This window comes from Xenopus tropicalis, chromosome 2, assembly GCF_000004195.4.
Source record: "Xenopus tropicalis strain Nigerian chromosome 2, UCB_Xtro_10.0, whole genome shotgun sequence".
Classification (NCBI taxonomy): domain Eukaryota; kingdom Metazoa; phylum Chordata; class Amphibia; order Anura; family Pipidae; genus Xenopus; species Xenopus tropicalis.
This window is the reverse complement of record NC_030678.2, coordinates 105,169,317-105,185,848: the sequence shown is the minus strand read 5'-3', so window position 1 is coordinate 105,185,848 and position 16,532 is coordinate 105,169,317. Positions and strand designations below refer to the sequence as shown.

The 16,532-nt window shown below is 39.5% G+C and overlaps 1 protein-coding gene across 6 annotated transcripts in view; it reads right to left on the bottom strand.

Moving 5' to 3' along the window:
- The window catches only part of senp7 (SUMO specific peptidase 7), a 40,565-nt gene that overhangs the window by 14,901 nt on the left and 9,132 nt on the right, over positions 1–16,532 (bottom strand). For 4 of the 6 annotated variants that reach the window (XM_031896988.1, XM_031896991.1, XM_031896989.1 and 1 more), the window contains 8 exons: positions 16,272–16,369; positions 15,202–15,299; positions 14,617–14,762; positions 13,796–14,138; positions 7,503–7,645; positions 5,005–5,130; positions 2,963–2,996; positions 1,202–1,372 (listed from right to left, as the gene is read on the bottom strand). In XM_031896988.1, the coding sequence (XP_031752848.1) occupies positions 1,202–1,372; positions 2,963–2,996; positions 5,005–5,130; positions 7,503–7,645; positions 13,796–14,138; positions 14,617–14,762; positions 15,202–15,299; positions 16,272–16,369 (1,159 nt within the window). The remainder of the gene's footprint in view (positions 1–1,201; positions 1,373–2,962; positions 2,997–5,004; positions 5,131–7,502; positions 7,646–13,795; positions 14,139–14,616; positions 14,763–15,201; positions 15,300–16,271; positions 16,370–16,532) is intronic. The other 2 variants (XM_031896992.1, XM_031896993.1) reach the window with 1 other exon arrangement.

Here is a 16,532-nt window from a genome sequence, read left to right as displayed (position 1 = left end):
CAATTCAATACGGTTTTGATAGTATTCTACAGCACAACACTGTGCAGTTATTTATATAGCACAAAATAATTTTTAGGGTGAAGAGCTACTATTAGCAGCTACTTGTCATGGCTACTAAAATAGACAATGCTGATCATTTACCGATAATTGTCTCAACGTGTGTTTTGGTAGAGGTAATTCTTAGTATTGTCCATGGCAGGGTATTTTCTGGTGTTTAGTAGCCATGACAAGTAGCTGCTGCTAAGTAGCTCTGTGTGTCTTCACCCATACATGTTCTGGATGTTTTTTAGGGTGAAGAAACATGGAGCTACAAGTAGCAGATACTTGTTGTGGCTACTAAAATATATAATGCTAATCTTTTACTGATAATTGTCTCTATGTGTGTTTTAGCAGAGGCAATTCTCAGTATTGTCTATGGCAGGATATTTTCTGGCATTTAGGGCAGTGGCACATGGGGAGATTAGTCGCCTCGCGACATCGCAGCGACGCATATGCCATCCCACCGGCAATTTACATTCTAGCCAGTGGGATGGCATTGCGGGGAGATTAGTCGCCCGCGATACCGAAAATTTGTCGCAGGGCGACGAATTTTCCCACGGAGCCATGACAAGTAGCTGGGTAAACCTTTTTTTTTTCTATCAGTAAAATTACTCTAAAAAGCCTCCAGAATTACCTACCTTTGTCCCAGCATTCTCTCTGACCTGGTTCCTCAGTTAGAAGCTAATCTTTTCCTTTGCTTCCTTGTGCAGAGTGAAGCCCTGCCCCCACTTCCTGTTCAGTTCTCTCTTCAATTTGACTACTCTAGTCGACCTGGAGAGCCTTCTGGGCATGCCTAGAGGCAGCAGGAGCAAGTCTGTGCATTTTTTTTTTTTTGATGAGAGACCTGAACTCACTCTGCACAGGGAAGCAAAAGAAAGGATTAGCTTCTAACTGAGGAACCAGGTCAGAGAGGTTAAAAAAAAAAAAAGATAGATGAAAAAATAGATGGATACAAGGAGTTCACCTATACCAAACTCTGCCTTTTGGAAGGGTGGATACTTAGCATAGTTTGGAAGGCTATGATACATTTATAAAACATTTAGAATTGTTATAAATTACATAACAGAAAATAAAAATGCAAATGATATGCTGTATTGTTTCCCTACTTTTTAAACTTTTGTTTAGTAGTAAAATTACTAAAGGCAGGTGATCATCTACTTACACACAGGGTTTTTTATGCTGGTTCCTAGCTGCATTTCTATGTCATTGTCAGAAGATACCCAGAGGAAGATTATAGCACGGCTCCTCACAAAGTCTTTGTCGGTTTCCCACACACCATACTTGCACAGTACCGCTGTGCTGAATGAAACTGTACAATTTTTCTGTAGGGTCACTACAATAAAAAGAAAGGTTGTTTGCAAATCACTGCACTGATTATCCACTGATATCTCTCTGCAGCCCCTAATATAAATGAAAACATTTCTCTCATCTTTGTTTATCAGAACCTATAAACAAGATGTTGTTAGCAACATATTCATGGAAAATGACAGCTAAAGTAAACATTTGCTGTTATGTATAAAAATATGTTGTAAAGATAAAGGTTGCAGTAAGCACTGGGCCCCTCCGAAGATTTTTTTGCAGAGGGTTCCTGCACAGTGTAGGTATGTCACTGGTAGCTAAATCAGTACTTTATATTTCGAGAAAAGTGAGCTCATACAGTGTCAATATTGACATCAAAAAGTGTCCCAGATCAGGTGCCTGCACTGCAAAATACTGCAACATTTTTTATTTGCATGTTTGAAATACAGTGACATCTATCACACTTATTCCCCCAGCTAATTTAACACTTGCCCACCTGGCAGCAGAATAGGCACTGAGAACTTTTGCTTTTCTCTAAAGAGCCTTGTGAAAGTCTGATTTGGTCAAATTTAGATACACATCAGATAATAGACTGTAATATGAGAGCAGAAACATGGATTTTTTTAAAAAAATTCAAGAAAACCTGTTTTCATTCTGTTATAATGTTCTGATTTATTACAGTAGACTGTTTTTAAGACAGCCAAAACCATACTGTGTTAGCATTCTTTTACAAACAGAACACAAGGATTTATTTTGGAATTACATCTTCCTCAACACTTCCACAGATGAAAATGCTAACTGCAAACTGAAGATATGACTCCTGTCGCTGACAAGCAAAGAAAAGTTCTACAAAAAATATGCAATACAAGTAGTTACATTTTCTTTGCATATCTGGGTAACTATAATGTCCTTTTTGATCTACTCGTATAGTATCCTGTTCCCGATTTGTAGAATCTGTGAATTCTAGAAGTATTACTATGCTAATCTTTTTATAGCACGTAAAAACAAAGTACCTTATTATGCCTGCTAGTCAGAATACATTAATAATCAATAAACCTAACAGTGTGGCTTTAAATTGGTAGTTTTAGGGCAGGGGTACACGGGGAGATTAGTCGCACCACAACAAATCTCCGTTGTCGCGGGCGACTAATCTCCCCACAATGCCATCCCACCATCTTGAATGTAGACAACTTCGGGCGACTGCGGGATATCGCAGCAACGTGTATGCCATCCCACTGGCGATTTACATTCAAGCTGGTGGGATGGCCCGCGACTAATCTCCCCATGTACCCCTGCCCTTAAGGTCTCCGTGAACGATTGTGATAACTGACAATCGCTTGTGTGCTTTGAGTAATCAAATGGTCACAACAGATGTCCTTTTGAGTTTGATTATAATTGATTTTAAAACACTTATCAAATACATTGATAATAAACAACATTATCTACACTACTGTAGACTATATTGGGAAAAAAAAAAAGATTTAGGATGCCAGCCAGACAGGCAGATAGTATCTATTATGTTTTCATAATTGCTACATAATATGGAGCACCATGCCTTGAATCTACTAAAAAATATTTAAAATGTAAAAAAAACCAAAACACAGGACTATGTTGAAGCTCTTACCTCTCAGTGGTATATCAATAGATTTAGCAGTAAACTTGAGAAGAGAAAAGAAAGAAATGTTGTGTTAATTCAGAGTTATCACACAAATGCACTGGCTGAAAAAGGAGAATTACATATCCACTTGCTCCATTTAGAATTTATAACCAGAAGTTCCAACTTCATTTCCCATCATTCAATTACAAATGGTTACTGCAGGGAGTTAAAGGAACAGTAACACCAAAAAATGAAAGTGTATAAAAGTAACTAAAATATAATGTGCTGCTGCCCTGCACTGGTAAAAGTTGTGTGTTTACTTCAGAAAGTCTACTATAATTTATATAAATAAGCTGCTATGTAGCCATGGAGGCAGCCATTCAAAGGAGAAAAGGCACAGGCACATAGCAGATAACAGATAAGTTCTGTAGAATACAATAGTGTTTTATCTGTTATCTGCTATGTAACCTGTGCCTTTTCTCCTTTGAATGGCTGCCCCCATGGCTACACAGCAGCTTATTATATAAATTATAGAAGTGTTACTGTAGCAAACACACCAGTTTTACCAGTGCAGGGCAACAGTACATTATATATGTATTACTTTAAAGCTCTTTCATTTTTTAGTGTTACTGTTCCTTTAAGTATACTTTTACCTTTAATTATACTTTTTGTATGATCAGGATTAATGCCTTTTGTGATCCTTTGAAGCCTGCCACATATTAAAAATTATATAAATATTTGAAATACCACAGACATGACCAAACCCAATGAAGTCCACAGAACAGTTGTACTATGGCATTAAAGTGGCAATGCCCTAAGATATAGCCCCAACTGTGCTTGCTTAAAGGACATGTAAACCCCACAAACAAAAATTTAATCAGTGAACAGCCTCTTTGAAATCTTTCAATACCTGCCACTCTGGTTGTCCAGAGATTAATAGTAAGGCTGCAGCGTCCCCTTTATCACTTAGATTTCCTCCTTCTCCTCTAACCCACTCAGCCCCCTCCCTCGGGAAATTGCTTTGGCTGTTGGCTTGTGGGCATGCTCAGTTGTTCTCAGCTCAGATTACTAATCACGCCCTCCAGTCTAGCATCCAGTGAAGAGATGGCATTGCTGGTTCCCACAGAAACTCAGATCTAGTTGTCTGCTTTAGTTTTTTTTCTCCTGAGCTCAGCTTTATTTTTACAGTGCTCAAACAAAGCAGAACTTTATCAAAGACAGTTGTGCCTGTGTGAGCCTGTATTCTTGATGAAATGTATGCTGAAAAAGGGTTTGTGTGTGTGTATGCTGTTTGCAGATTTATGTATCTGATTATGTATCAGGGGAAAAATGGTCACCGGGTAAAAGCTGCCATTTGCTTCAGGAAAATGTGATAGTGCTAGAAAACAGAGGGGATATATGCAGTACAAATGATGCCATTTGGGTGGGGGAGACATGCCCAACTGATACATGTCCTTTAAGCAGGGTCTGAAAGCATTTTCTATTGAATGGAAGATGGCGCCCAGGTATGCTTCTGCGATGCTCTGCTTTTTTAGGTTGGGTTTTTCTATAGGGCCAGTTTTTAAAGTTATAGACTATGCGAGAAGGGAGAGGTAAGGGGGGTAAAGTTATAGACTATGCGAGAAGGGAGAGGTAAGGGGGGTCAATGCAGGTCAGTTTAGGGGGCTTTTATAACTGGGGTTGTAGTTCTCCTTTAAATAATCAGTTTAAATAGAAAATACAGTCCCTCCATGTAGAGTACAATTAAAGATGTAGATGGTTTAGACCTACTCTCCTTATTTATTAAGCAACTGGCAGGGGTGAAGATCTATCTTTGTACATGGGGGGTCAGATATACTAATGTAGAGAGTTCAGCTGCACTCTCTACACTCTTTTTCGCTTTGACTCATAGCAGACATGGCACTTTCTTAGAAATGTAAGAGAAAGACAGAAATGTTTTACCTCTAGCCTCATAGTTATTCCTGGCTGGGGAGCAGGGTGGCTAAATAACCAAAGGCTTATAGTGCCCCTTTAAAGTTTCTTTAATGGTACAATTAATACACATTAAAAAGGCAGTTTACAGTTCTTACCTTAGCAGGGCCAATTGTTCGTCCCTTCCTTGTGCCAATGTATGCATTCATAAATTCTAATTCTAAGACTTTGCTCTCTGGGAGAACACTAAACAAGATTTCCTTTCCAGGAAGATAAACATGTTTCTAAAGCAAAAAATCATTCATAAAAAAAGTTAGTGGATACATTGACAATGTATATTTTGTCAGACATATTACATTTAACAGGTAAGAGGTTAAATTGATAATGTACCGAATACATTTAGTGATTCATTATGTGTTACTGTGGTGTAAAGAAGTGACATCATTACGCTAACAAATGACTGAATCAACTACGCCTTATCTACAAGGTTTGTTTACATTTACTACAGTGCTGCCTGGAGTAGTCTTTGCTTGGTTTAGCTATGACAGTGAGAAAGAAAGAAATCTTGCAAGACTGGGAGAGCAACCATCTTGTTTCTGCAGGTTTAATTCATTGCCTATTTAAACAAACATTTCAGTGTAAAAATTAAACTGGGTAAAATGGATAGGCTGCATTATGTCCCATATCGCCCCCCCTCTTGGCCATTCCAAGAGACGTCTCTTTAAACCTAATTGTAAACGCTCTAAGAGCGTAAACTTAAGTTGAATTTCTCAACTACCGAAAACTAAGTAAATAAATATAGCTAATATATTGGGCTAATGTATAAATTAACAGCTAGCCAATTAGGCTATAATTAGCACGATCTGGCCACAGAGCTAAACGTATCCACCTATTTAATAAATAGAAGATGGAATAAATACCAAACGGTTAGTCCGACCCGGGTGTGGAAACCCCGAGTCAATCGCTTAAGATCTGGATATAATCAGCAAATAGTTCGGAAGCAGAGAAATCAACAAATGCTCACCAGAGTCCTGTGGTGGTCCGGGTGCTTGCAGCCCCGAACCCGCAGCTGTAGGGAGATTTTCACCAAATTTTGAAAAGGACGACAAGCATTCCAGACTCAGAGGGATCTATAAAAACTTATACTTTATTCCAACATGTTTAAAAACAAAAGCCTGACGCGTTTCGTGCGTTTGGGGCACTTCATCATAGGCCTATGATGAAGTGCCCCAAACGCACGAAACGCGTCAGGCTTTTGTTTTTAAACATGTTGGAATAAAGTATAAGTTTTTATAGATCCCTCTGAGTCTGGAATGCTTGTCGTCCTTTTCAAAATTTGGTGAAAAAAAAATTCTCTTTAAACCTAAGCTAATGATGACCATACAAGGGAAAATCTGTTTGGATAGTGATATCACCAAAGAATATCTGGCAAGTTCAGGTCACATTTTTCTGATTATTCAGATCACCAGCATTTAAACGGGACCCGTCACCCTAAGAAATAATTCCAGATCCTTTTCTATCATGTTAGTTGAGCAAAATAAACTTTACTTATGCTATATAAATTAATATTTTTTTCACAGCAAGCAAGCAGGCACCATTTTGTGTACAATGCTATTAAGGCAAGCTTTGTTCACCTTTAAATTAGATTGTTCACCTTTAAATTAATTTTTAGTAGACTACAGATGTTAAGATTCTGAGACAATTTGCAACTGATTTTACATTTTGTGGTTTTCCAGTTTTTTGCATTTTTATTCAGCAGCTCTTAAGTTTGAAATTTAAGCAGCTGTCTGGTTGCTATGGTCTTATTTATCTTAGCAACCAGGCACTGGTTTGAATAAGAGAGACTGGAATATGAAAGGAGAGGGCCTGACTAGAAAGATAAGAAATAAAAAGTAACCTTAATAATAAAATTGTAGATGCACAGAGCAATCATTTTTTTGGATTCCAAAATCAGTGACCCCAATTTTAAAGCTACAAAGATGTAGAAGAGGAAGGCAATAATTAAAAACAATATATAAAACATACTATAGGAATATACTTTAGGTATAGGACATTCTATAACATACTAAAAGTTAACTTAAAGGTGAACCATCCCTTTAAATCATGTACTGCTTATGAATATGCCATATAAATGTTTAAATACTAATAATATATTATTAATTATATAAATTATATCATTTAATCTGTGGAGGGTTACAACTCCTTTTAAGGAGACATAGATCACTCAGAAAACAATATATAATTGTACTGTTATAGTAGACATGTCAAATTAAAAATATATTTATTACAGTTTATACCTTATTCATAAAAAATAGCATGTACCCATATGGAGGTATTAACAACTTTGTTTCCACAGAAATGGGGTGTGTGTCCTTTGAACACCTCCCAAAAGACTACCTGGTATAAATGACAATGCACTATAATAGCTACCTTATTTGTGTTTTTGTGGTTATAACGGAGTAGCACCCCTTTTGTATGTAGCTACTTATCCAACCCCTCCTGTGCTTCAGTTCATTTCACCAAAGATTTACTTGTCCTGATACTCTGCCCCAGAGTACACCATTTAATCTCTCTCTTTCTTACTTTTTCATTTATATTGCACAAGTTTTTTTTCCTACAGGTTAATCAGTCAGACAGAAAGCAAACAATTACATACCATAAGCTTTGAAGTTTCATTACATGACAATTGATTATGTTCAGTGCCTTCATTCATGTCAATCATTTCAGTCAAGGGCTTTTCCATAACAGATTCTGCAGTTTCTCCATGGCTCCTTTCTTCTTCATCACTTGACAGCACAACTTAAAGAATTGAGGTTATAAGGAAAAAGAAACAAATCTTTAGGCTCTTTAAGTTACCAAGAGCATCTTTTTGCAAGGTTTCGTACGATAATATTGGTGCTGTATGGCCAACCCATAGTTAGGACAAGTCATATATTCTAACAGACAGCAGGAGGTCTCTATAAAGGGTGAAGATACACGGAGCTACTCAGTAGCAGCTCCTTGTCATGGCAAATAAATGACAGAAAATACACTGCGATAGACAATAGGGAGAAATGCCTAAAACACACGCAGGAACAATTACCACTAAAAGATCAGCATTGTATATTTTAGTAGCTGTGACAAGTAGCTGTTTTTAGTAGCTCCATGTGTCTTCACCCTAACTTTAACGCAGCAGATCCTGCTGAACTTGTAGTCCCAGAGTGGCTTCTATTAAAATGCACAACTACAACCTACCCAATTCAATTCAAGCAATTGACCAATAAGAAACCTTTATGACTGTCATCATATGGTGAGTAGCGTAAAAGCTGCTCTTTTAGCTGTGCTCGGTTATATATATTGCATTTTTTGTTTTTTTTGTCTAACCTGTGAAGTCCTTTGCTCTCTTTATCACAAGGGTGGTACAGGCACTGGAAGGTTTTATCTGCCTTCCTGAAGGAAAGGACAAAGGTTGGCCCGGTTGGCCTCACCCCAGAAGGTTACACCCCCTTAGAGGCAGATACCACCCAGAGTTAAAAAGTATAAAAACAATTAAAGCCATAAACTGCAATAGAACAAGACGTTGAAAACAACAGCCGACTTCTCACAGGCAACTGACCTGGAGTGCACTCCCTGTAATCTCAACCTTCCTAAATCTCCTCTCTCCGTATTCAGCTCCTTGAGTCTCGTAACAGAGTCTGAAGTTTCTCAGCTTCTCCGATCCTCTCCGCCTACTACCTGCTCGCTGGATCCTATGCCCTCATCCCTACTAAAACAGTGTGCCCCTGCCCTTACTCCAGCTCTTACCCACATATTCAATTCCTCTCTGGCTTCTGGTACTTTTCCCTCTCTCTTCAAACAAGCATGTGTCAAACCCATTCTTAAAAAGGCTACACTGGACCCATCCTGCCTTTCTAACTACCGTCCTGTCTCTCTCCTGCCCCTAGCCTCTAAACTCCTGGAACGTCTTGTCTTTTCTCGTGTAACTAACTTCCTCTGCACCCATAATCTGCTGGACCCTATGCAGTCTGGTTTTCGCCCTGCGCACTCCACTGAGACGGCCTTATGTAGAGTGGCAAATGATCTCCAGACTGCCAAGGCCAAAGGACGCTACTCGGTTCTCATTCTCCTAGACCTTTCCTCTGCTTTTGATACTGTCGACCATTCTATTCTTATGCAAATTCTCCATTCTCTGGGTATCCGGGATCAAGCTGCATCCTGGTTCTCTTCCTATCTCTAACCGCTCCTTCTCTGTCGCTCTTACTAACAAATCCTCTACCCCGGTTACGCTTAGTGTGGGGGTGCCTCAGGGCTCTGTGCTTGGTCCCCTGCTGTTCTCCCTGTACACTCTCTCTCTAGGAGACCTTATTTCTTCTTTTGGTCTTAAATACCACCTATATGCAGATGACATCCAGATATATTTAGACACCCCTGCACTAACCGCTGATGTCCAAACCCAGATTGGTAACTGCCTCCTGGCTATCTCCTCCTGGATGAACCGACGCCACCTCAAACTTAACCTAGCTAAAACAGAGCTCATGGTCTTCCCGCCCAAACCTGGCCCTCCTCCTCCTTTCACCATTACTATTGATGGCATGACCATCAACCCTGTAAATTCTGCACGCTGCCTTGGGGTTATCTTTGACCAGTCTCTCTCCTTCTCTAACCATATTAATAACACTGCCAAAACCTGCCGCTTTTTCCTCCGCAATATTGCCAAGATACGCCCCTTTCTTTCACAAGCAACAGCTAAAACACTAATCTATGCCCTTATCCTTTCCCGCTTAGATTACTGCAATCTCCTACTAACCGGCCTCCCAGACACCCACCTCTCTCCCCTGCAATCAATCTTAAACTCTGCTGCCAGGATCCTCCTGCTCTCTCCTAAGAGGGATCCTGCTCAGCCTCAATTAAGCTCACTAGCATGGCTGCCTGTCAAGCAAAGGATAGCTTACAAAATCCTTCTGCTGACATTCAAAGCCCTTCACTCCTCTGCTCCTCACTACATTTCTTCACTGGTCTCCCTGCACGTACCTGGTCGTCTCCTCCGCTCCTCTCAGAGCCTCCGTCTCTTTACACCATCGACACCCACTGCGCTCTCTCGTCTTAAACCTTTCTATCTCGCTGCTCCTTACCTCTGGAACTCTATCCCTGAATCCCTCCGTAAGGAAAACTCACCTACTCTCTTTAAGAAAAAACTCAGCTGTTACCTTCTGGAGCACTAAAACATTATTTTGCCCAGTCCTGCGCTTAAGGGCAAATGCCCATACCTGATGCACTCTTACCTTCCAATTTGTGCCTGTATGTTACCCAACCACTTAGATTGTAAGCTCTACGGGGCAGGGACCTCCTTCCTACTGTGTCTCATACCACATGGCACTTATATATATATATATTTATTGTATTTATTTATTATATCACTTGTCCTCCCTGTGTGTAATTTTGTATTCTGTAAGACTGTACAGCGCTGCGTACCCTTGTGGCGCTTTATAAATAAAGTTATACATACATACATACATACACAACACTGGGGAGCAACTGAGGACAGGAATGAAGGGGGTGGGGGAGACAGAAATGTCGCACTACAGAGCCTGACCCAAGGTAGTATAGCACAAACATAGAAGACACTCTGAGCACCTGAGCAAAACTTCAATGTATGGGGGGTTGTCAGTCTTTGCCTTTCAATGAAGAGACAGAAGGATCTTGCAAGTAACACAAATATTAATTTCTCTTCCATTTCAAGGGGACATAGACACTGGAGGAATGTCCAAAAGCAGTCCTCAAAAAAGCGTGGGTAAAATGTATTATACATATGCCTGCACTGAAGCCTGCTGTACCTTCTAGCCAAAGGCAACTCTGCTGAGGAAGCCATATGTACTTGATAGAAGCGGATAAAGGTGTGAATGGAGGACCAGGTGACTGCTCTACAAATCTGTTCCAAGAAAGCAAGGTCTTTAGATGCTCAAGAAGCAGCCCACTGACCTTCGAATAAATATATGACTGTTGGACATAATATTTTAGAGCTCATAAGTGTGTGAAGTTCTGCCTCCCTGGAGTGTATGGGATGAGGGCAGCACAATGGTACAATGATCTCCTGGTTTAAATGAAAAGTAGACACAAAGGCAGATGCCAGAGCACAGCCTTATACTGATAGAAAACAAGGAAGGAGGTTGACAGGAAAGGGCAGAAAGATACCAAAAAAAAAATCCAAGCTGTTTGCCATGTGAGGAGATTCATGGGCAAGGTGCGTAAATGGGGGCTGCGTCAGGGCCAACAGAACCCAGTTGAGGTCCCAACTATGGACCACCGAATTTATAGAAGCCACATGGGCCACCTCTAGGAGGGAGGTCCTTATGTTGTTCCAACAGCAGATTGCTCAGGAAACCCACAAGGTCCTGAGGGAGGCCAAACGGAGGTCTTTGTCAATCCCCTGCAGGAAAAAACTAAGACCTCTGAGTCTTACAGAAGACAGGCCAGCCTGTTCCCTTTGCCCTTCAAGGAAGATGGCTGTCTGGTCTGTTTGGAATAAAAGGAACTTACAGGCCAGAACTGGCAACTGGAGAATGGTTTCTTAGATTTGTTTACAGGGAATAAGGTGTTCTTGCCCATAGTTTCCTGGTTAATGATCTTGTCCTGTTCAGTCCGAAACATACCCTTCCCAGGGATTTTTTAGAAGCTAAATCCACTACCAGTGTTTAAAACAAAAGAACCATTGTGCACCAACAAAGTTGTAAATCATGCAATATGCAAAATCGTGGAAGTTTAACGTAGCAATCATCTTGCCAGAGGCCTGACAGAGAAAATGGAAGGACGGCAGCTTTGCCAAAGCCATCTAAGACTGCCTGACAAATCTATTCAGCCTAGACCTCGAGAAGGCATGACTGACCCATGCCATGGCAAAGGTGGGTCTAACAGCAGAAAAGGAAGCAAAGCACATCCAGTGCATTATGTCACAACCTGCCTTGCCAAAGAATGAAAAACAAACAGGCAAGAGAAGGAGATCAGCAAAAATATCTTAGCCATCTGGGGTAGGGGGAGTGGGAGAAGGTGTACATGCATGACAATGTTGGCAGTGGAGGTGTCAGAGATGATACTTTTCTGCTGGAGGCCAGTTCATAGATGACAGGTCCCCCAGAGAGCCCCTACTTGTGCAGTGAAGCAGGGAGCCAAAGCTTCTGCCATTCTGTGAAGCTCTGTGGTCTCTGGGGGCAGAATTGGAGCTTCTGCCCCACAGCCAACCTGTTAAATTTTTTAATTTGTTTAAAAACTGTGTCTTCCTCAAGAAAAACAGGTGGTATCAGCCTATGTCTTTTTAGTGTCCTTTCCTCCCAGAAGGCAGATTAAACCCTCCCAGTGCTTGTGTCACCCCTGAAATGAAAGTATATTTTCAAATAAATTTTCTAAGACATTTGTATAACATTGACATAAATGTATAATCATATACCTCTTTCAGAGTTGCATTGATAAAGTCATTGAATAAAAAATTCATATTTTCATATTCGTATTTTTCGCCATATAAGACGCACCCAATTTTAAAGGAGGAATATCTAGAAAAAAAAGATTCTGAACCAAATACTGCAAAAGGCAGTGTGAAAAGGACTTACTTGGTGCATAGGCGCTGGTAGGCAGGGAAAGGGGTTACTTGTACTTAACTAATGGCTTGTCCCGAAGAGCTTACACTCTTATTACACAGTTACAATGGCCACTACACTTCCACTCCTACTCACCAATGACTTGCCCCTTGCTGGTCCCATCCTGCTTCCCCAGAACGGCCAGAGACTGCCACTCATGACAAGCCCATCCGTGCCCAATCGCCTCCTTAGAACTACATATCCCAAAATGCAGCGCGACTGGGTTGTACTGAGCAACTTGTGATTGGCCGTGCGGTGATCTTGAGCTGAAGATGTAACACGCACGCACCCCGCCCCCCTGTGGACGGAGGTGAGTGCGTGCGCGTTACATCTTCAGCTTCAGCTCAAGTGTCGGCAGGACAAGTGGAGGGAGGTACGGGGGAGGTATGCGCGATTGAACGGACATGTGTCCATGCGCGCCCGTGCTCACCTCCATTCACGGGGGATGTGTGCATATATTTGTACCGTATATTTGTCGTATAAGACGCACCAACTTTTCCCCCCCCATTTTGGGGAAGAAAAAGTGCGTCTTATACGGCGAAAAATACGGTAATTAATTTCGGATAGCCAATTGAAAATAAAGATACTCAGTGTGGACAGTGTATGTAAAGGAAAGAAAACGGAATGCTTCCCAGTATCTTTCTAAAAGAAAGAAGCCTGTTAGTTCATTGGCATAAACTTGTTAATGGCAGTTCCAGTGAGAAGCTAGATTCAAGCAGTCTTCCCAAGTCAGAATGGCTTGATAAGTACAAATAATTCTTAAATGTGCAAGCAAAATTTCTTTTCTGTGAACATCTGCATAGAAAGAATTTTCTATCACATTTTGGCATGATCATAAAAACAGGAGCATATCCTGCATACTTTTGTATGATTAAGGCAAGTAAGGCAAGAAAAACAGAAATACAAAATCATTATCTAAATCATCATCTAAAATCTGTTGTGGTCATGTAGAAGTTGATGGGAGTTGTCCTAGGCAAATTGTAAAAATCTTTATTTAATTTGTGGTTTTAGAGGTTTTCAGTTTTTTTTACAAAGATCCACAAAGATTTGTAAAAAAATGTAAAAACTATGGAAAATTTGTTATTTTGTTTATGTTCCGCATTTTAATTTGTTCATGCTTTTTTGATTTAGATGTTTTAATAAATGAGTAGACATTTTTGGTAGATGTGTGTGGTTTCAAAAACCTCTAAAACCACAAAAATCAGAATGTTAATAAATCTGCCCCTAACTGTATACTACCTCCCACATAAATGGTAAAATAAATTACATTCTCTAGTTTTTGCATGACAAATCCTGGTCACAGTTGTAACAGACACAATACCAATGTTAGTACAATTCTTACTTGGTTCAGATGAAGATGGAGTTGCTTTATTGGAGATATGGGTTTTCACATTTCTTTTGAACAACTGTACATTATTTGATGTATGCTTAACTAAATTAGGACTGCCAGAAATATCACCAGTTAATGTGGTGCCACTGTTGCTCTTCAATGTAGAAACACTTCCAATGTTGGGTGAATCTGTAGATAAGTGCAAATTTTCTTCCAGAGGAGAGGCATTCACACAGACAGAATCCTGTTCTGGCAGTAAACTTGATTTATTATGCATCTGTTCTGCAAGTTTTTGGCAGTATGTTCTATCACGTTTGCTTTTACTTGGAGAAGAAATCATATTCACAGGACTTTTCTAGAGATAAACAGATAATACAGAATTCACTAGTGCTATAAGTTCCGTAGTTAAAATGTTATAAAAAGACTCAATACAAATACAGTTTTTTTTCAAGAACAGTGATTATGATATCAGAGCTAAATTATGTACAGAATGTCAACCAGAGGTTTTAAGACTTTTTGGGTTCAACCCAAAAACTAAACTCTGTGCCATTTCATGAGGATTACCAAGGGTCATTACACTGCAATGGATTATATACTCATATCTTCCCAAATATAGTTATTTCAGAGCAATATCATTCATCCTAAATATCATTTTAATTGGTCATAAGGCAGGGCATCCAAATTTGCAGTTGTAAACCCTCCAGTCTATAGACCTAGGCATTTAGGAGCACAATGGTGTGAGAGTGTTATGCCTCCAAAGTTAAAAAGTGACCCTTAATGCTTTTTTATTGTACAAGTTTTTTTAAACACACTCTGCTCAATATGGTTCTTACAGTTTCTTGTTCAGGTTCCTTTTGAGAACTCCCACTCGTAACTTGTTCGTAATAACTCCTTCTACTGTTCGTTTCTTTTAGGGATGAATTGCTTGTATTACTAACATCTCTACACGCTTTACTTTGCTGAATTGTTTCTTGAATTCCTTTTAAAGAAAAGAAAAGTTATACTTTAACATTCTTTACAGGAACAGTAAAATCCCTCAGCCTTGTGATTCATCAGATGGGCCAAATTCTCTCCCTTGGCTGGATGGGGCATGTAGTAAAGCTGGGAAAAAGTCAGTCTCTATATACATAGATTAAGAAAAACCATAGTCTTAGGGATTATGTTTAATATGTAATGCAATTTATATAATGAACCAATGAACTGGCTTCCCCATTTATTGTAAAAAGCTCCCTTTACCACATTTTCTCCTTTACAATGCCCCCTTTTTCAATTCTACACACATGGAGTCCATTCAGGTCCCATGTGCAGTTGGTACTTCCCATTCTAGCTGAATAGAGTAGTGTAAAAAGAATAACATATTCGTTTTTAATTTTGAACAATGACTCAACAATTTTTAGAGCATTTTTGTTTTAACTTACTTATCAGTTCCACTGAACACCTTCTTGCTTTAAAGACTTCACAGGGCTCTTCTTTACTTGGTGACTTTGGCTCGTTATATACCCCCCAGAGTTCACTTCTTAAAATAAAATTGGAAACACCAAAATAGTCAAATTCATACTTGAGGATCACAGTTAATTGAAAAAAAATCCTAAATTTCAGTACATACCCCATACCATTAACAGACTGTAAATTTCAAATCAGTCCCACCACACACATGCACATTTACTCATGATCCAGCAAGCTATTGTGATTCTTCAATTAGCTAGATGAAAATAAGTACTTGGAACCAAGCAAGTAACGTGCATATTGCAGTAACTTCAACCAGTGTTGAATCAACTAAGTGGATCTTTATGGCAGCAAAGGTACAAAATGCAACTGAAGACTTCATAGCTGTAAAAGTTGTCATAATACAACCTATGCTTGGTGCGACTTTTGATAATCCATATTCACCTGCTTGTGATTTGTTTATGAATGCAGTTTGAGGAAATGCTGAAACCTAAAAGAAGCAGCTCTTTTCACATGCTACCGTAAGAGAATTAACTACAAATGACATTAGTCTAAAAGTGGCCATACACTGGTGCAGTGTACACTGTCTGACTGACAGCAGTGCAGTTGTTTATACAAGTGGCCAATTTCAACAATTTCAGTGAAAAGGGTTTTTATTTATGTGTGGGATTGATAGCATTGTGCAATCCACACATGACATGACAGACTGAGAAACTTCTAATCCATGGTTCTGGAAGTCAAGCAGATGGCAGTTAGAACTGTACAGTGCATAAACTGTTAAAAGTAGCCATGATAACTATTTTGTTACAGTGCTTACAGATCCTATCTCAAAATCATCATCAGTGCTTAGTTTTCAGGGGAAGCTAGAAAAGGAAAAGAAAACCAAAACAATGGTAATTGCTTTTAACAAGCTATCCTGATCTTTGATTGGGCAGGAAAGAAATGTCAGATGGCTGCCCAGTTATACAAAGAGCATTACGATTACAATTGCTACTACTACTGAGGATCATTTAAAAAAATATATATATTTAAATGAGTTTACCTACGACACCGGTATGGATCAAATTTTGACTGGTAATAGGCATTTGAGTCCTTATTTCGAGTTCTATTGAAAGAGGCATAAGAGGAATCCCCGGGGCGCTGCAATAACGATAATAGTATTAATGACTAAGAATAACTAATTATTTATATGTCAGAATAAACCCTTAACATTCTCCATTAAAAATTCACTCTGTACCTCTTTAGCACAACTTCAAAAATGGCTAAAGACTCTCTGAGCTCTGCAAATCTGCCACACTGGGTT